The sequence below is a fragment of the Mus caroli genome, unplaced genomic scaffold (genome assembly GCF_978045245.1).
Source record: "Mus caroli unplaced genomic scaffold, Mus_caroli_1 scaffold_18, whole genome shotgun sequence".
NCBI lineage: Eukaryota > Metazoa > Chordata > Mammalia > Rodentia > Muridae > Mus > Mus caroli.
Window position 1 is genome coordinate 76892293 of NW_028227273.1, and position 22041 is coordinate 76914333.

Sequence of the window (22041 nt, forward strand, 5' to 3'; positions counted from 1 at the left end):
ACTAAAATTAGAATGTAATTATTGCCACCAGAGAGATTTTCAAAGCTCTGCTAACTGACCATGTTTCCTCTTGTATGCACATGGGTGTAGATAGGACTTTATGCATTGGAGATGGAGAAAGAGATGCCATCGAAATTTTGTCATTTTCCTATTAACAATACATACTGTTTCAATGCTGACATGAAAACAGCAAAGTACACTGAAAGACCACAAAGAATGGCTTATGGTTGATTTATTGTACATAGGAATCTTAATTCCCTTTGCTATTGTTTATATCTTTAAATAATTGTATTTAAATATGGTCTACATCTGTGTACATGGAAGACTAATAATGTGCCATAAGTATGTTGTATATGTGAAATCATATATTTTAGAAATGATTTATTTTCAATCTTAGCTTCTTGACTCTATAGCCTCTAATAGTTTGATATTTTCTTCTCTTTCTCAATTTTTTGAGCAGGGAGCTTCTCTCTTGTTAATGCTGAAAAGTTACCTTAGTGAAGATGTCTTTCGGCATGCCATCATTCTTTACCTGCACAATCACAGCTATGCAGCTATTCAAAGCGATGATCTCTGGGACAGCTTCAATGAGGTAAGTAACGTGGATCATTCAATCCAGTTATCACGTATAGAAATGGTACCAGTGAAGATAGAGCTTAGCATGTAAGTACTTGTTATCAAAGTCAAGAAATGAAAGTACTGCTTGTTGTTATTTAAAAAAATGTATCTGGCCCTGGATGGTCATATTATTCTGTACCTTAATCTCCATCCCTAGTTTGCCAAGTAAGGAAAAATTTTCTCCTCAGTATTAATGAATATTACATATTTTTGATACTTTCTGCAAAAAACTTATTTTGAAGTAGTTACCTTTTCTAGTTTTTCTATCTTCGATGAATATATGAAGCCCTATGAGCCTCTTGATGAATATATGAAGCCCTATGAACCTCTTGATTTGGGGGCCCTGAACCCTCTCAGTGATATATCACAAGGCGATCACCATACTGCCCTGGAGTTGTCTCTTGGCTTTTGTTACACTTCCACTTTCTAACAAGCAGTGTAATTAGCTAGAAGTTCCTCTTCAGTGCAGTGTACGAGCCGAACTTGCCTATGTACATATGTTGGCTGCACAATCCTGGTGGGCCTTTAAGTTTGTTATTCTGATCTAGATTGGTGGTTCTTTGTGCTCTGCAAGATCATAGATATAGCTGAGGATCTGACAAAAGTTCATGTCATCTGCTTCAGCAAAACCACATATATGCAAAACATCACACATAGTTTCAGTCTTATGGATGCTCAGTCAAGAACCCTTCCTTTGGATCTGTCTCATCACCCACTCTAAAGGGTAGTGTTTTCTAGTAATAACTTTTCTACCAGAAGATAGGACTTTTTTTTTTAAAAAAGATCTATTTATTTATTATATGTAAATACACTGTAGCTGTCTTCAGACACTCCTGAAGAGGGCATCAGATCTCATTAGGGATGGTTGTGAGCCACCATGTGGTTGCTGGGATTTGAACTCTGGACCTTTGGAAGAGCAGTCGGTGCTCTTACTCACTGAGCCATCTCTCCAGCCCCAAGATAGGACTTTCTTATTGAGTTCTGTTTGAGAGAAGAAAATAATTTTTATTTCCTAACACTAGTTTCTATATTATCTCCCCTCCAGTCATATGTTGGTACTTCAGTCAAGAGCTATCACTTATTTGGTTCCCATCACATATATCCTGACATTTGGAACATATGCCTGACTTCATCACTCACTGCAAATAATGGTGTTGTCCCATCCCACCCTATTTTGTAACATTATTCTCAGTTTTTTCAGCACCTATATCAAACTGCACACCAGTCTCTTCTTTTCAGATTACGACTTTAAACTTCTCAAATTATCTTGCTTTTTTTTCCCAGCCACTGGACCTGAAATAAATAGGTTGGAGCCATGAGAAAGATAAGATTAATACCTCAGTGAAACTGGGGAACATTATTTTGTACTTTTGTACTTTAAACAGCATGTAGTGTTTGAAGTGGAACCTGCTGTGGTGATGTAATAGTTCAGGTTTTATGATGATGTAGTGGCTTGAATTTACATCTATGAGTAATCCGGAAAAGTAGGCTAAATCATAAATGTAACCTTCCCGCTTTAAAGAGACCATGTATCATGAACCACTTTTTGATCATTGATACCAGATGTCTTGGAGGTAGTGAGCTTCAGAGGGCCTAAATAACCTGTGACATTGGATTTTAGATTTTGCAGGAAAAGTTGACATATGTGTGGGAAATAAGATAGATCTATGATCACCAAAAGGAGTTTACTGTTGTTCTCTAAGAGGCTCAGTTAAGGGAGCAGAGTTCTTTGTACCTGTTGCTAACATTATCTCTCACCCTTTAGCTCTCCTCTAAAACTGGGCACTTAAAAGATAGTGAAGTCTCAGAGTAGGGGATAAGGAAGAGTGTAGACTTGCTGCTTCTCAGGACTGAGTTACAACGCTTCCATCCTAGAATACTTCTCACTCATTGCATCTTTGTGAAGTAGAGGTGCTGTGGCCCAAAAGTTCACGCTCACCCTCTTTGGATTCTGATGTTAAACTCTACAGGTTGGTAGCACACCTGCTGCTTGTCATCCTGGTGCCATTCATGCTGAAACTCCCCTTGCATTACAAGCTAGTTTGCTTGAGCAACTCCTGACTTAGGGTGATGCAAGTGTAAACTCAACTCAGTATTAATTCTATGTGGTCTTCATGGAATAGATTAAGGAAAGAGGAAAAGGTACAGGCAAAGTAGACTAAAACCTTTATACTAAGTTTATCTTTAAGCAGAATTAATTCTTCTTAATTTAATAGGTCACAGACAAAACTCTAGATGTAAAGAAAATGATGAAAACCTGGACCCTACAGAAAGGATTCCCGTTAGTGACAGTCCAGAGGAAGGGGACTGAGCTTCTTCTACAACAAGAAAGATTTTTCCTAAGCATGCAACCAGAAAGTCAGCCTTCAGATACAAGGTATCATCCACTTTTCTTCCCAGCTTGTCTGGTTTCTACCTTCGGGTATAAGAATTTTAGGTGTTTTTTTCCATCCTTCTCGTGAAAACTGATGAGGTCTTCCCTCTCTAGAAGGAGCTTGGAAAGTCTCAGTTTCCAATTACTGTCTGAAGCTATGTCTACATATCAGGAAGAAAGCTAACTTCCAGTCTTTTTCTTGTGCAGCCACCTTTGGCATATTCCAATATCCTATGTCACTGATGGAAGAAACTATTCAGAATATCGATCAGTTTCACTACTGGACAAGAAATCAGGTGTGACTATAGTTAATACCTTTCTGATAAAAAATTACTAATTGTGTGATTTTAAAACTTTGAACATAAGGCACATAGTAGATTATATTTTTCCAGTATGTACATTCTCTGATCTAATGTCATATATCATCATCCAATATTTGACTACAATAAGGCTGACTCTTTATATGTATAGCATTGGCTTTTAGTTGTAAGAAATAAGGTTAGTAAAGGGAACAAGTAAAAATAAATAAATTTTAAAAGAAGGTTAAAGATATTTTAAAGAATATTTTGGCAATGTTTTATTTTTACATCCTAGGTAAATATTTTATGTTTTAAAATAAGTAAAAAAACCCAGAGCAGTTGCTTAGAATGTTATTATTTACTCTCAAGGTCTGGCTTGCAGCCAGTGCATTGTAACAAGCATTTTATAGATTATTTATATGCATAATAAAGGTTGATTCATGACCTAAATTTACAGTAAATGCTTATTACAACATATCTTGTAGACATGTACATTCTTTGGTAATGAAAAACGGGCCAAGGAACTATAATAACAAGGAGATAATAAATCATGACAATGATACAGGCTGAGTAACCCTACATGAGCTTCATCAGAACATTCAGAATAGTTCAGATTTTTTAGATCATCTAGGTTTCACATTTCCAGATTATGAAGTTCTATTAGTAAAATTTGTACAAATGGTCGAAAATCTACAATGTTCCAAATTTGAAACACTTGCAAAATACATCTATGATACCTACATCCCAAAAGAATATAAGGCTCTTGGATTATGTGAGAATCAGCAATGAAATCCTTAGATTTATGAAAAAGGGAAAGTTCTTGCTTAGATTTGGATTTGTTTTCTTTTTTTTTTTTTTTTTAGATTCATTTATTTATTATATGTAAGTACACTGTAGCTGTCTTCAGACAATTCAGAAGAGGGAGTCAGATCTTGTTACAGATGGTTGTGAGCCACCATGTGGTTGCTGGGATTTGAACTCCGAACCTTCGGAAGAGCAATCGGGTGCTCTTACCCACTGAGCCATCTCACCAGCCCCCTGGATTTGTTTTCAAATATACATTTTGATGGGTGAATAAAGCCCAGTTGTCTGGTTCACACCATGGCTCTCCCATTTCCATTTAACTAGATTCTAGATGAGGTATTTGGCCTCCCTGAGCCTACTATAAAATAGGACTGCGATAAGGATTCTTAGAGTTTATTTATATAAAGTACCTAAAATAATGTCTGGCATGTATTAAGACATGTTAGACACTATTACTAATGCCCTTACTAAAGAACCTTTAAGCATAAGCTATGTAGGTAATCTTAATGCTGCCATCAGTTTCACTAGTGCTTCTTATCATTTTACAATTTTTCTACTTGAAATCATTATGTAAATATGATTTTCATATCTTGCCTTTTAAAAATATATGGTAAAAATATGATAATTGGCATAGTCCTTTATTTTTATATATCCATGATTCATCAATTGTCTTTATTAAAATAAAAATATTAGATGATACGATTTCTTTTCCTATTATATGATTTTTTTTTTAATCTATGCTTCTCAGAATTGTAGACTGTTAGGTTTGTGATCAGGTACTTGACACTAAGTTGCTCTTCTGTGTAGGAAGATGGCAGCTGCCAGCTGCAGTGAGGGTGCCATTTCCTTGCACCTTCTCCACACACTGCAGCAGAGCACACTGCCAACACAGCACTCGCACTGTGTATAGTGCTGGAGTCAGATAGGGATCCCACCATCGACTTGATTAATGTGTGAAAAAGTGTTGCATTCCCTGCTGAAACAGAACTTAAACATTAGGAGTTCCTAAAATGGTGCTCTGACCCAAAGAAGAGGAGTAACCGTCCCTACTGGGCATATATCAGTGTAGTCTAAATGCAATGTAGCATTTAAAAGGGGCCAATAAAGAAATTTGCAAACTTCAAAATAGTATTTAATTTTCTGTTGGTATTAGTAATAGGCAATAAGAAATCTGCTTCTGTCAGCTCTTTAAAAAGCTCTGTTTATATATGCATGTGGTAAACTGTTCTTTAGATTCATGCTGTATAAAATAGCTATATTTTCCTACTTATTCCTTAACATAGTCAAGGCTTAGTTGGTATAACAATAACAAAAATAATTTAAAGGGAAGAAAGATTTATTTTAGATCAGAAGATAATATATCATTCATATTTTAATATGGTTTGAAATTATTTGTTATGACTTAGTCATTATGTATTCATTCATTTGATAAGGATTTGTAATCTCCTGCTAGGTGCCTCACTGTATTGACTGAGAAGTTAATAGTGAAGGATCAGTACATAGGGCTTGTGCTTGTTCTAGCAAATCTTTACCTCAGGTCTTTCCAAGCATGACTCTCCTGCTGCATCTACATCCTTGTCAACTTTTAGGAACTCTCTTAATAGTAATTTTAATGTTTAGTAACATTATTATTCATAATTTTAAGCATGTTGAAAATTCATCAGTATATTTTGTAGTCAGTTCCTTGTTTATACATTCTCTTTGCCAAAATTCATAGGCATTTTTAACAATTATCTTAGCACACACATAGGTGTATACATATACATATATATATATATACATACATACATACACATATGTGTGTGTGTGTGTATTAAAAAATACATGCCACTATTCTGTTATTTTAACTCAACTATTTATCTTGTGCCTAACAAAACCTTAAGTTTTTTCTAATGTCTATTTTGATAGCTTTGAATTATTTTCTAAATAATTTTTTAATAGTATAATAAAAGACAAAGGTTGAGATGGGACATACTTTGCATAATGCACCCACTGTTTTAGCTGCTGTTCCACTCTGCATACCATCCCTTTTCTCTCATGCATAATTTCTTAAGGCTTGTGTATTCTGAAGTCACTTAAAAGAATGACATCTTAGCCATTTCTTCCTTCACAAAGCCTGTCCAGACTACCCTTCAGAGTGAAATACTTCTGTATGCTTCCATGAATGTTGTATTTTCTTTTTCTACCAGTGACATTTATGTGATGTTATATCTAGGTGCTTTTATTAGACCATAAAAACAGATCCCTCTGTCTTCTTTGTCATTTGTTCTCCAGTGCCTAATCCTAGAGCTAGTAATGTATGAGGAATAAATAATGTTTGAATGAGTAGCAACCTTCATTAATGTGAAACGTACTATACCAGCACATAACTGCTTAGTTTCTTAAAAGAATCATAGATATGAAAACGTACTTTGTTAACTTTGAAAAAAAACCAAAGCCCTCTATTTTCTACTCTCCTGGTGTTTTACTTTTTCTTCTCTTCTAGATGTCATCAATCTTACAGAACAAGTGCAGTGGGTCAAAGTCAATTCGAACATGACTGGCTATTACATTGTTCACTATGCTCATGATGACTGGACAGCTCTAATTAATCAGTTAAAAAGAAACCCTTATGTTCTGAGTGACAAAGACAGAGCCAACCTGATCAATAACATCTTTGAACTTGCAGGGTAGAGTATGCTTGATTTGCATTGTGGTTGTCATATTTTTAAATGTTATTGCAGTAAGGAACAAGTCAGAGAACAGGTTGAAAGAACAAGTAGAGTTTTAGAAGATTTGGAAAATATTAAACATGTTCATTGCTTTCAGAGATTTTATAATGAGTTAGAAACATCAGCTATAAACACATTAAATAGATAGCATAAAACAGGACCCACTATGTTCAAAATAGATACCAACAAGTAGAATACATAGTTTGTTCAGTAAAACTGTTATAAGAATTCAAACTTCACATTATTTTATGAATGAATTCTCTTCATGAAGAAATTGGCTTCTGCCTAAAGCTTAGTGCTAACCTGTTAGTTGAGTAGCACTTCTAGTGACTGGAACCTCCTTATACATATATGGGTTACCTCCCGGACCACCATATACATTATAGAAATCCAAAGCTAAGAAATGGCAGTGGTCTTTTGTAGAAGTGTTTTCTGAAGAGCTTACAATTTTAGATTGACTCCAGACCTAGAAACACAAAGAATACTCATCATTATTACTTTCCAAATTTTGACTGTGTTTTAAATATGAAGTAGCCTTGTTATGTCCATTCAACCATTACTGCTATGACTTTTACAAACTACCTAGTTTAGTTAGTTTATTTGTTTGAGACAGGGTGTCATCGTGTAGCCTTGGCTGCCTTGGAATTGCATCAACTGGCTTCAGATCCAGAGACCCACTTCTCTTCCTCTTCAGTGTTGGGATTAAAGACATGTAACACCCTACTCAGCCTAACAGCTTAGTATTCACTGTAAACTCACAATAGAGTTTATAAATAAATAGAGTTTACAGTTTACAATTTGGCAAACTGAGTTTACAGCAAGAAATAAGATTTGTCTGTTTTCTGATTTAGGTATTCCAAATCAGTCACTATTTAGATAGAGGTATGCTATCCCCAATCTTGTGGTAGATAGAAATAATTAGTAAATAAGATTAATAGCAGTCATCGTTTCCAAGACAGTGTAATGCTTCTACTTAGTCAGTGCCAAATAATAGATGACTTCTGGATCAAAAAATGAGCTGTTGTGTATCTTTGTATTAAAATGCAGCCTTACCTGTGAGCCACTTAAATATGTGTACTTGAATATAACATTGTCTGATGCTACTGTAAACCTAAGTTTCTGGTCTACAGATCTAAATACTCACTATTAAGTTTCCCTCCGTGAAGTGATGTGTGTCTCTGTAGATTTATCCTTCATATTCATTTATTCTACAGTCTTGGCAAAGTGCCTCTTCGGATGGCATTTGATTTGATTGACTATCTTAAAAATGAGACCCACACTGCACCCATCACTGAAGCCCTGTTCCAGACAGACCTTATCTATAATCTCCTAGAAAAACTGGGGCACATGGACCTGTCCTCAAGATTGGTGGTAAGTCTTCCTTTCTTCAGGCTCTCTTGCGGCCTGCCTTTAATATGTTATTCACAATTCTGTCCAGCTTTTAATATTTCTTTCTTTAAAAAAGCAGTTAAATTCCTTTTTTTTTTTTTTTAATTTTGCTGGTTGTAAAATATCTATTCTGGATCAGAATGCCATTGTTTATCAGGAAAAGTTGATGAAACTTTTACATGAAAATAGTGTTCTTTCAATATCAAAATATAGACATTTGTCTGCTGTTAAATAGAGCCATCTAAAAAGAAAATGTCCTTGAAGTCCCTCTTGTTTTTACCCAACATTAAAACAGAGTCATTTAAAAAGGAGAGATCCTATTAATTTGCTAGTGGTCATTATAAAATGTAGAATGTTTGTTCTGAAGATACCCTGCCTAGTAGTTGTTGCTGACTACTGTGCATGGGTAGCGATGCTGTTAGGTAGCAGTGGCTGTATGAGCTGAGTATTAGACCTCCCCTCGCTTAAGACCAGTCACTCAATCTTCACAGCTATTACTTTTGACACTTCAACAATTAAGGCAATATAATAGTTACCTAGGATTGCTTAAAGTATTGCTACAAACTTGTTGTACAAAAATACCAGAAACTTTATTATGCCCCTGGAGGCTAGAAGGCTAAAGTCACGGTGTTGGCAGCATAATCTTATAAAGAATAATCTACTACCTGTATTTTCCTTAGTTTCAGGTAAATGCTAGTAAGCCTTGGCATTCCTTCCTTAAATTCATGTCACTTGACAAGGCACTATACTGTCTGTTTCTGTGCCCAAATTTCCCAGTTGTCATCGTTATATCAACCCCTAGTTTTGAGCTCATAGTAACCCATATAACTTCATTTTCACTTGATTATATCTACAGAGACAGTGCCCAATTAGGGTTATATGAATTGGGGGGAAGTACACTATTCAATGTAGTATCAATAGTAGCAGACAAGACTAATACACATCACTCATTTTCATCACTATTGAAGGACACTGATTTGAAGTGCTTTAAAAATACCCTAAAGGAAGGCAGAATGTCTGCCTGTTCTAAAGCTGACTAGCTAGTTAGTTTCGTGGTAGCAGAAGCTCTTTTTCCATGTGTCTTTCTCTGTTCTAGTTGAGATTAGTCTTAGAAAGCATTTGGTAATTATCTCAAGCTATCCTTTTGCTGAAATCACAAATTGGGTCTTTGGAGTATTTTCCTGTTGGTGTTCAAGTAACCCATCTCCTGCTGTGTTGCGTCTTCATCCTCTGGTTTCAGGTATGTGTTTGGAACGTACAATAGAGTAGATCCAAGGGACTGGTGAGTAAGTGCGGGGATAGGAGGCTTAGTATCTATTTCTAAGGCTTGGTCCCTTTAGTGCTATAACTCCTTACATTTTTTGTTAAATGCCAACTTGGCTGTGGGATGGTAAACGATGCCCAGACACTCGGTGAATGCAAACCTGAGACGGTAGGTGCCTCACCGCGCCCTGCCAGATTCCTGGCCCAGAAAAATAAATTCTTGACCTGGAACTCGTGCTGCACTTCCCACATAAATGCTACTGGGGTGTCTAAAGGCCCTGAGAGTTTAGCCAATGAGCTGTCCTTCCCCGACATTGCTTCCTGCAAAAGGTATTTAATCTTGGGTCCACCCTGTGAAGTTGGTATGGTATGCATCCATTTTCCACAAATGCATCCATTTCCCACAATAAAAAGTTTGGAACCAAGGACTATCTCTTTCATCCAGAGCCACCAAGAGGAGTATGGAGCAGGCCTTTGCCTACAGAGAGGCTTAATTCTCCTATAGAAGGCCTCTCTGCGCTCCCAGCCACAATCCCAGCCAGGTGGGAGCGCCCATTCCCCCTGGCCCCAGGCTAGTCTCTATCCTAAGCCCCAACTCTGCTCTCAACTCCTCAAGACCCAGTGGTGCCTGAATGTCCAGGAGCTTGGGAGTGCCCATCCCAGGCTTATCACTAGCCTGTGGACCCCCGGCACTTCATTCCCAATGTTTCTGTGTGTGACTTATCTGTGTGTTTTTCTTTCTTTTTTTTTTAATTGGATATTTTCTTCATTTACATTTCAACTGCTATCCCCAAAGCCCCCTATACCCTCCCCCAACTCTGCTCTCCAACCCACCCACTCCTGCTTCCTGGCCCTGGCATTCCTCTGTACTGGGGCATATGATCTTCACAATACCAAGGGCTCCCCTCCCATTGATGGCCGACTAGGCCATCCTCTACTACATATGCAGCTAGAGACAAAGCTCTGGGGGGTACTGGTTAGTTCATATCGTTGTTCCTCCTATAGGGTTGCAGACCTCTTTAGCTCCTTGGGTACTTCCTCTAGCTCCTTCACTGGGGGACCTGTGTGCTTTTCTAGCTGCAACTAGATGCCTAGAAGTTAGGGAATACCAGCTTCAGCTTTCTCACATCTCACTCCCCCCCCCCCCCCACCCCCCCCCGTGTAACAGTGTCTTAACAGTTTCCTGAAACTCAGCTCCTGCCGCGATGTGGCATTGGGATAAGTGCCCTAAAGCTCCCCACCACTTGTCTCCCCAGTAGCCGGGCAGGGTGGAACATGGGCCCACACTTGGCTTTAATTCATAAAGAGAAAAATATTAAAAACCTTCTTTTAATCTTAGGGGATTTTGATAGCATCAAAACTATCAAACTGTGAAACCACTTCGGAAGTAGAATGGCATTTCTAAGCCCTTGAATCCAATATTGAAGTATATTAGTATTTAATATTGGTGCATGATTAATATTTTTATCATTATAACAAAAACATTCATTTTGTTCTGAAAACTATGCATACTGTATACATCGTTTTGTGAAATATGCCATGGTTTGGTGGGTCGAGTCTGGAGGTGTATTGGAATGTGTTAGATTGTTTATATCCAGTTAATGTCTGATTTTAGCCATATTCCTGCTTTATAACTTACAAGTCTTCTTACATATGAAGCATTGGTTGGATAAACCTTTGCAATAAAACTGACAGTTTTCTTTTAAGAAACTTTGTTAACTTAGAAAAGAGCTTTCCTGAGTGTATTGGTGTAAAATTAAAGCAGTAAATCAAAATGTAATATATAGCAAAGCATCAGGATCTTTTCCTATTTTGTTTTTAAAATAAGTTTGTTGCTGTTGCTACATTTTATTGCACATACAGTGTTGGTATATTATATGGCACATCTCTTTATTCCCTTTCTCTCCTTTCCATTCTGTATAAAATTAGTGTTAGTTGTTTAATTGTCTTAACTTCAAAAGAGGTTAATTTAGAAACCATATGAAAAGTGTATTTCATTTTATTTTATAAGAGGAAAATGCAACTTGAGGCACCTGCTATGCTCTTATTAATATAAATAATATTGAAGACGGAGAGCCAGGCTGGGGGATGGTATAGGGGTCTTTGGGGATAGCATTTGAAATGTAAATGAAGAAAATATCTAATAAAATATTTAAAAAATGAAAAAAGTAATATTGAAGACAATCTGAATCATCTACTTAATGGTCACATTTAAAACAGCAGGATTTTTATGAAAATAGAATTATCTTTGTAAAATATTTATCATAATTTCAAATATACTTAACATATTTTGAGATTCTCTCTTAATCATTTGGCATTAAGGAGACTAGCAAAACCGTGCCTTCTGATTGTAGGGTCTGAGTGCTCAGAGCTCAGTCTAAGCATCTTCCCATGTCAGGCTTTCTCTGCTCCAGTGTGTCGCAGTGCTATTCCCCTTGGGGTTGCTGTGGCTCTCCCCTGAGAGTTTTGAAAATAGGATTCCAAGCTGTAACTTTCCCATACTTTGTTGCTTTGTTTTTTATTATAAGTACCCTTTTTTTTTTTAACTCTCCATTCATTTGGGACAAAACCGTCAGGTTTAGGGTCTATGTCTACAATCAGGGATAGTGCTATTTTGATGATATTAAGTGGGTCAGTCAGTTGCAGATAGCAGGTACCAACACAGCCAATGTCCTGCAAAAGACAGCTAGCATGGCAAGTATGTTTTGATTCCACGTTTACCCAGTAGCTCTCAAGCTTCACCACCTCATACATTCAACATGGTGTCTGGTCTTTATTTTATTGCCTTTAAACAAACAGACGCAAGTTGATGTGTTATCACAAACTTTGAGAGCTTCTTATACTAGTTCTTTTTGGTTTTAGGGATGGACAGTGATTTTTAAGAAGAGCATAGTACTTCAAAAGAACTTAAATTGTAAAACTTTGGAGTTTAAAGGGGTTTCTCATAACTCATCTGTGATGCTTGATTATTAGGATAAAGTAGTGTCTTAGTTAGGGCTTGGGTTGCTGTGATGAAACACCACAACCAAGAGCAACTTGGGGAGAAAAGGCTTTTTCATGTACACTTTCAGGTAATAGGCTATCATTGAGAAAAATCAGAAACTCAAATAGTGCAAGAACCTGGAAGCAGAAGCCATGGAGTGTTGCTACTGGCTTGCTCCTCCTGGCTTGCTCAGCCTGTTTTCTTATAGCACACAGAACCAGTCAGCTACCCACAATGAGCTGGGCCCTCCGCCCTAGCAGCCTGCCTACAGCCAGATCTTACAGAGACAGTTTCTCATTTGAGGGTCCCTCCTTTCAGATGACTAGAGCTTGTGTCAAGTTGACGTGAAAGTATTCAGCATGGGTGAGTAAAGAACTAACTGTTGAGGAGAAACTTGCTGGTGCTAAGATCCCGCAGAGGGGACACCTGTAGGATTTTTGTTTTTTGTTTTTTTAATTTAACCCATCTTGTGTATAGCTTAAAGAATTCCTTACAGAAAAAAAAAATAGCATTTTATATCAGAGTTTTTTCCCATTGGGATTTCCTGAGTGCATACTTCTTACAGTATTGTTAAATTCTGTGTATCTTCTCCCTCCCTGGTGCATAATAACTTGTAACATGGAAGGACTTCCACATACTGTGAATAGCTTTTATGTTTCTTCAGAAGAAATAATGAAAAGGGGATTGCCGATTCTATACTACATATATTTCACAATGTCCTTTCATTCAGAAATAACTGTGACAATGCATTGGTTAGAACAGCAGGTGATAGTATTGAATAATTGTCCATTTTCTGGAGTATAACAGGGTGTTTTGATCATATACAAACTAGGAATATACAAATGAAATTTCATGGTCTGGTGAGATGGCTCAATGGGTAAAAGCACCGACTGATCTTCCAAAGGTCCTGAGTTCAAATCCCAGCAACAATATGGTGGCTGACAACCACCCATAATGAGATCTGACACCTTCTTCTGGTGCATCTGAAGTCAGCTACCATGTACTTATGTATAATAATAAATAAATCTTTGAGCTGGAGTGAGCAGGGTTGACCAGAGTGAGCAGAGGTCCTAAAAATTCCCAACAACCACATGAAGGCTCACAACCATCTGTACAGCTACAGTGTACTCATATAATATAACATAAAATAAATAAATAAATAAATCTTTAAAAAAAACAAATGAAATTTCATAATGTCTATAATTTACAAACAATTTAACTAAAATAAGAAAGTATATATGTTTTACATGCATAAAAATGAAGAATTAGAAACTGATAAATCTAGGTAAATAACATGGATGTATACTATATATCTATTTGCATTTTTTGTAGCTTTGATTTTTTTATATTTGGAATAAGTAAATTATACTGTTCCCTGCGGATGCCATTTTCTCTTTAATTTTGTTAGGTTAATTTGCTAATGACCTAAAATTAGGTGGTATGTTTAATATACTTTTAATAATGGATTTAGAACTACTTAAACATTAAATCATTGGTAAAGAAGCATATTTTATCAAAAGGTGGTAACATGTGCCTATAATGTCAGCAAGAGAATTGTATATTCAAGGCCAACCTGAGCTGTATAGTTAAATCAGGGGATGGGGGAAACTCCTTCTGAGTTGAGCTATATCATTCTAAGTCCTTCTTATAGCTATATTATTGGATAATTTCATTCCAGTTAAATTTGGGCTTTATGTGTAAGTTAACATTTAGTGAGTAATATGTATGTCTTTTTTCCTTATTGGAGAAAAGATATGTAGTAGTCCTGATTTCCTGGTTGATTACATTATTATCAATACCATTTTAATCGATTATATTTCATGTCTGTAGGCCAGAGTACATAAATTGCTCCAGAACCAAATCCAGCAGCAGACTTGGACGGATGAAGGCACACCATCCATGCGAGAGCTTCGGTCAGCCTTGCTGGAATTTGCCTGTGCCCACAGCCTAGAGAACTGTACCACTGTGGCCACAAACCTGTTTGACAGTTGGATGGCATCAAATGGAACTCAGAGGTGAAATGCACATCTGCTTGAATGGGTCTTCCCATTACTTCCTAAAGAAGGAATGATATCCCACTGTATTCACTTGCCCTATTTAATAGATTTTTTTCATGAATTGCTTCTACTTCTTGTAAATAGTACTGCCATGAATTTAAACATAAAATTGTTAGCTCTTGTAGATCTGATTTAAATTCTTTTGATATATATCTGAAAGTGATATTACTGGATTATAGAGAATTTAATATTTGTTTTACCATATATCTAAATATGTGATTGTATAAGTTCACATGTGTATGGATACTAGAAAACAGTCTCTAATGTCAGTCCTCAGAAACAATGACTTTCATTGGCCTGATGCTCACTAAATAAAGAGTGGCTGGTTAGAGCCCCTGGGATTTGCCTGTTTCTGTCTCCTGAATGTTGATATGCATACCGCCTCCTTGACTTTATTATGTGGGTTCTGGAGATCAGACTCAAGTACTCATGCTTTCTTGGCAAGCTCTTTATGATTGAACTATTTTCCCTAGCATTCTATTTTTAATTTTTAAAGAACTTTCATGATATCATGTTTCTCAAAGTAATTGTGTGATTTTGTTTCCACCAACAGAGAAGCATTCCAGTTTTTTAACATCCTTGCCAACACATGTTTTCTGGTTTTGCCTTGTGGATTTAGTTTGGAGATGGGGTCTAACTGTGTAACCCTGCTTGGCCTATCTCTGCCTCCTGAGTGCTGACGTTAAAACAAGCACACTCATGCTTGGCCTAGTTTTCTGCTTTGGTTGTTTGTATTTAAAACTCTTCCCACTTGCTAGACAAGAGTTCTACCACTGGCCTCTATCCACCCTCCCCATACCCAGCTCTGTTGTATACATGGGACTGGGTGGGTAGTTGTTGAGCTCTGGTCCACATACTTGTGTGGCAAGTACTTTAAATGATGGAGCTAAAAACTCCATGACCCCAACTTTTTGAGTTTTTGATACAAGATATTTCTCAAAGGGTGAGAGGTCTCCTTTAATTTAGATATGGAACGACTGGTGAAGTGAGCATTTAGGAGAAATGCTCTTGAATGTAATTAATTTTTTCCAGGCTTTAATTCTTTATTGAGAATATTGAAGCAATGATTAAAATATCATTTGGAAAGTTGAGATGGGACATTTTAATAAAGGTCTGAAAACTTTCCTAGCTCTAAGACCTTAATAAAGGCAGTTGGCTATGTTTCATCCCTTCTTACACCCTGCCTCCCAAATCTGCATTTATTGATTTATACCGTGAAACTTACCATCATTGAATTAACTCTAGATTGTATGAAATTTACAATTATTATTTAATCTGAACCAGTCAACTCCTCGCCTTTGTAGTCAGATACTTTTCCTTGGTGTTCTCATGCTTCATTACCTCTCTTACAGCCTGCCTACTGATGTCATGGTCACTGTGTTCAAGGTGGGAGCAAGAACCGAGAAAGGCTGGTTGTTCCTCTTTAGCATGTATTCCTCCATGGGCTCCGAAGCAGAAAAGAATAAAATTCTTGAAGCTCTTGCCAGCTCAGAGGATGTACATAAACTTTACTGGTATGGAACCACTCAAAGAACATGATAGAAAGAAACCAAAAATAAAAGTACTTTGCTGTTTAGAGCAGGAATCCATTTTCTCTTAAGTTCTCCCTCTGACCCCCTCCTGACTTGGACATTATGGTGAGGAGTTTCCATGAGCTAGACTTCCTCTTGGGACTAAACCTTAACAGATATACAGAATACACTTGGCTTGAGAGATGTGAAGACGTCAGTAATGACAAACTCCTTGTGTGCCCTGCTGGGAAATGCCCTCCCTTGGCATGATGTTCTAAACTCTGCCACGACTAGATAATGACCTGTTCTGTCACTTTGAAAATACAAACAATTCAGAAAAAGATACAACTATACAACTCTAGAAGTGTGTATAGTCTAACTTCCTATGAATTTATTGCTTATACATCTTAATGTCCAACTGCATGGCCTAGAAACAGGAGCTGCTTGTGGGTGGAAAAAGGCAGTAAGACCTAACAGAATAGGAACAGGCAGAGTAAAGTTTCAAGTGACCAGAAGAAATTCAAAGGTGCATGCAACTTAGGACACTGAAAAACAGACAGAGGGTAGAAGGAACATCTTAACCTGTTGCTTCTGTAACATAAATTCGCTCAGCTAAATCCTAACAGTCTCCCAGAGATGTCCTTGAGCCCTGCCCAGACCCACTTTCTTTTTTTTTTTTTTTTAAGATTTATTTTATTTATTATATGTAAGTACACTGTAGCTGTCTTCAAACACCAGAAGGGGTAATCAGGTCTTGCTACAGATGGTTGTGAGCCACCATGTGGTTGCTGGGATTTGAACTCAGGACCTCCAGAAGAGCAGTCAGTGCTCTTACCCCTGAGCCATCTCTCCAGCCCCCAGACCCACTTTCTAAATGATAGTTGGTAAATAAGCATTACCTTTTTGTTTTTCTTTATTTTTTCCACCCCATCCCACCCTACTTATCTCCCACCCACTCCCCCCCTTCCATCTGACTCCGACGCCTATTTTCCCCCATCCTGAGTAAGACTCAACCATTCTCCCATGGGCCCCACTGGTTACTTAGCTTCTTTGAGTATGTGGATTGTAGCATGGTTATCCTGTACTTTATGGCTAATATTTACTTATAAGTAAGTGCACACACCATGCCTGTCTTTATGGGTCTGGGTTACCTCACTCAGGATGATATTTCTACTTCTATCCATTTGCCTGTAAATTTCATGATGTCATTGTTTTTAATAGCTTAGTAGTAGTTCATTGTGTAAATGTACCACATTTTCTATATCCATTCTTCCATTGAGGGACATCTAGGTTGTTTCCAGCTTCTGCCTACTACAGATGAATCTGCTCTGAACATAGTTGAGCAAGTTCCTTGCTATATGTTGGAATATCTTTTGTATATGCCCAGGAGTGGTATAGCTGGGTCCTGAGGAAGAACTATTCCCAATTTTCTGAAAAAATGCCAAATTGATTTCCAGAGTGGTTGTATAAGTTTGCACTCCTACCAGCCATGGAGGAGAGTTCCCCTTGCTCCACACCCTTGCCACCATGTGCTGTCCCTGAGGTTTTGATCTTAGCCATTCTGACCTATGTAAGATGGAATCTCAGAGCCATTTTGATTTGCATTTCCCTAATGACTAAGAATGTTGGACATTTCTTTAAGAGCTTCTCAATCTTTAGAGATTCTTCTGTTGAGATTTCTCTGTTTAGCTTTGTACTCCATTTTTCATCAGATTATTTGGTTTGTTGGTATCTAATTTCTTGAGTTCTTTATATATTTTGGAAATTAGTACTCTGTCAGAGCTAGGGTTGGTGAAGATCTTTTTCTGTTGTGTAGGCATTCCATTTTCTTATGGAAGCTTTTCAGTGTCATTAGGCCTCATCTATTAATCATTGATCTTAGTGCCTAAGCTATTAGGGTTCTGTTTGAGAATTTGTCTCCTGTGCTAATATGTTCAAGGCAGTTCCCCATTTTCTCTTCTATTTGATTTAGTGTGTCTGGACTTTTATTGAGGTCTTTGATCTACTTGGACTTGAGTTTTGTGTAGGGTGGTAGATATGGGTCTATTTGCATTCTTCTATATAACAGAAATATAGCTAGATCAGCACCATTTGTGTTTTGAAAGATGCTTTCTTTTTTCCATTGTATGGTTTTGACTTCTTTGTCAAAACTAAAGTGTCCATAAGTGTGTGGGTATGTTTGGAATCTTTGATTCTATTCTGTTGATCAACCTGTCTGTTTTTTATGCCAATACCATGTGGTTTTTATTACTATTGCTCAGTAGTACAGCTTGAAATCAGGGATGGTGATACCTTCAGAAGTTCTTTCATTGTATAGCATTATTTCAGGTATCCTGAGTTTTTTGAGAATAAAGTTGAGAATTGTTCTTTTCAGGTCTGTAAAGAATGTGCTGGAATTCTGATGGAGACTGCATTGAATCTGTAGATTGCTTTTGGCAAGATGGCCATTTTTACTGTTAATCCTACCAATCCATGAGCATGGGAGATCTTTTCATCTTATAATACCTTCTTCAGTTTCTTTCTTCAGGAACTTGAAGTTCTTATCATACAGGTCTTTCACTTGCTTGGTAGAGTTATCTTTTATATAATTTATGGCTATTGTGAAGAGTATTGTTTCCCTAATTTCTTTCTCAGCCCTATTCTTATTCATATAAAGGAGAGCTACTGAATTTTTTTTCTTTGAGTTAATTTTGTATCCAGTCACTTTGCCAAAGGTGCTTCTCTGCTGAAGTTCTCTGGTTGAATTTTTGGGGTCACTTATATATACTATCATATCATCTGCAAATAGGGATACTTTAACTTCTTCCTTTTCAATTTGTATCCCCTTGATCTCCTTCAGTTGTCTTACTGCTCTAGCTATAACTTCAAGTACTATATTGAATAGATATGGAGACAGTGGGCAGCCTTGTCTTGTCCCTGATTTTAATGGAATTGCTCTAAGTTTCTCTCCATTTAATTTGATGTTGGTTATTGGCTTGCTGTTATTGCCTTTATTGTTTTTAGATGTGTACCTTATATTCCAGATCTCTCCAAGACTTTAACATGAAGGGGTATTAAATTTTGTCACAGAATTTTTAACATCTAATGAAATGATCATGTGCTTCTTTCAGTTCATTTATGTGGTCGATTACATTGATTGATTTTCATGTGTTAAATCATCGCTGTAACTTTGGGATAAAGCCTACTTGATCATGGTGAATGGTTTTGATGTGTTCTTGGATTTAGTTTGAGAGTATTTTATCGAGTATTTTTGCATCAATGTCCACAAGGGAAATTGGACTGTAATTTTTGAGTCTTTGTGAGGTTTGGGTATCAGGATGTCTGGCCTCATTGAATTAATTTGGTAATGTTGCTTTTGTTTCTATTTTGTGAACTAATTTGAAGAGTATTGGTATTAATTCTCCTTTGAAAGTCTCTAGAATTCTGTGTTAAAACTGTCTGGCCTAAGCTGACTGCTTCTATTTCCATAAGGACTATCATTTTACTTAAATTGTTTATCTGATCTTAATTTAACTTTGGTAAGAGTAATCTATCAAGAAAATCATTCATTTTGCTTAGACTTTTCAATTTTGTGGAGTACAGACTTTTGAGGTAAGGCCTGATGATTCTTTGGATTTCCTCAGTGTCTATTGTCATGTCCCCCTTTTCATTTCCGATTTTGTTAATTTAGATACTGTCTCACTGCCTTTAAGTAAGTTTAGCTAAGGATTTGTCTATGTTTTTGATTTCTTAAAGAGTGTGCCCCCGCCCCCCCTCAGTTTCTTTCTCATCATCAAACTTGGAACTGAAATCAATCAATTAGAAACTAAGAGAACAATGCAAAGAATCAATAAAACAATTATAGTATCCCAGATGTCCTGGATGTTTTGTGTCATGAACTTTTAGAATTTAACACTTTCTTTGACTGATATGTCAGTTTCTTCTATAGTATCTTCTAAGCCTGAGATGCTCTCTTCCATCCCTTATATTCTGTTGGTGATGGTTACACCTGTAGTTTCTGTTCTCTTCCCTTGGGTTTTCCATTTCCAGGACTCCCTCAGTTTGTGTTTTCTTTATTACTTCTATTTCCATTTCTCAGGTCTTGAACAGTTTTTCCTGTCCTTAACCTGTTTGATTCTTTTTTCCTCTATTTCTTTAAGGGATTTATTTATTTATTTAAGGTCATCTTGTGCTTTGCTGTAGTATAGTAAGATAGCTGGGCTCTAGTGTTGCCCTATTGCCCTCGCTCTTAATGATTGTGTTATTACCTGGCCTTTAGCCATCTGATTGTCCCTGGTATTGGGTAGATAGTCCTGATTACAGCAGGACTTCTTTAGGAGACATGCAGAGCTGTGGGACAGTGCAGCTCAGGGAAGAGCATGATGCTCACCTCTGCTAGCTGTTCCCCCAGGTAAACCTGGCAGGCAGGGATAGATGAGGAGGGATCTAACCTGGATGTTCCTGGAGCTCAGCAGGCCTCTTCAGGAAGCCAGGCAGAGCCATGGCCTGATAGTGGTCAGTGGACAGCATGAAACTCACCTCTAATAAACATTATCTTTAAAGCAGTGGCTAGCCTTTGACCTTAGCACAATATACTATAGCTTTTCATTATAAATATACAGTACCTAAACATAGAAAGTAAAAGGAGAGAAATTTTTTAGAACCCTTAACTTTGTCCTATTTTTATTTGTCTTTTAGTAGAATTACTACTGGTCTATGTGTTTGTGTTCAGTAGGCAGAGTATTCCTGACCTAAAAAAATAAAATAAAAAAATAAAAAAAACAAGAAATGTTCTCAAAATTGTAGTAAGTTGCAGTTTTTCCTTTATATATCATAAATCATTATGTGCCAAAACATGAATATGTATATCATGACTAGTAAAATAATCAAATAAGTTTTAACTTGTATGCTAAGCGTAGTCCAACCTGATTTACCTTGAATTGATAAAAAAGGCTCACATTGGAACCCAACACTAATCTAAGTTTGATCATCATTTCAAACACAATTATTTTGAAGACTAAATCTGTTTTCTTCTTCAGGTTAATGAAAAGTAGCCTTGATGGTGATATCATCCGAACACAGAAGTTGTCACTTATCATTAGAACAGTGGGCAGACATTTTCCTGGACACTTGCTGGCTTGGGATTTTGTTAAAGAAAACTGGAATAAGCTTGTACATAAGTAAGTTTCTTGGGGAATGACTGACTTTCATGTTCTCGGGTTGTGCATTTGCAAAATGCTCTTAGTGCCTTGCTGGTTCCTTGGGGTTAAGATTTGTTCTAAATGGTGAAGAACTTCTTATGCAGCAGCTTTCAATTTGATATCTGTATTTATAAGCATCACACCACTTAGCAGTGGTGTTCCATTGAAATGCTAATCAAGGTCAGGTAGACCTCATAAGCTTGTCATCCTAACCTGGCCATGGACTATTTCAGAATATTTGTCTAGTTATATGTTCAAAATATTTCTTGATTGCCAAAGCATCAGCTAGGTAGCACATATAGGTATTTTCTTCTTCTTCTCTTAAAGCAATAGTGATTTTTCTGGGTGTAGGTAATTTTTGAGAACCAAATTAAAATTCTATCAGAATATCCAAGTCCCTACCTCCTTTTCTGCCCAGCATCAGTGTGTAAAGATGCCCCAACTTCTGGGCTGCATTTCCATGAGGAAGACCCTACTCTGCCTGTGCAGACTATTCTTGAACAGTGCTTTGGGTGTCAGCTGCTACTTTATTGCTTTCTCTTATATTTGTGTTTCTTCAGGTTCCATCTGGGCTCCTATACCATACAAAGTATTGTTGCTGGATCTACTCACTTATTTTCAACAAAGACACATTTATCTGAGGTTGGTTGTACAAAATGCTAGCAGGAAAAATGCAAGGCTCCTCTCAACAGAGAGGCTTTTTGTGCTAATTCTAGTCCCTCTGTCTTCTTTCACCAATTCTAATGATTCCACACTGAGATTGTTTTTAAATGATTGCATGTATAGCAAGGAGATGAAATTCTGATTCCATTCTCAGCACTACTTGGTGTTTCCTCGATACAAATAATTTAA

The 22041-nt window shown here is 37.0% G+C and overlaps 1 protein-coding gene across 1 annotated transcript in view; it reads left to right on the forward strand.

The window, feature by feature from the left end:
* Positions 1-22041, forward strand: part of Lnpep (leucyl and cystinyl aminopeptidase) — an 89428-nt gene that overhangs the window by 60383 nt on the left and 7004 nt on the right. The window contains exons 9-17 of the mRNA XM_021186305.3: positions 461-592; positions 2835-2995; positions 3200-3288; positions 6581-6764; positions 8021-8177; positions 14272-14456; positions 15851-16012; positions 21028-21168; positions 21750-21831. Coding sequence (XP_021041964.1) covers positions 461-592; positions 2835-2995; positions 3200-3288; positions 6581-6764; positions 8021-8177; positions 14272-14456; positions 15851-16012; positions 21028-21168; positions 21750-21831 — 1293 coding nt within the window. The remainder of the gene's footprint in view (positions 1-460; positions 593-2834; positions 2996-3199; positions 3289-6580; positions 6765-8020; positions 8178-14271; positions 14457-15850; positions 16013-21027; positions 21169-21749; positions 21832-22041) is intronic.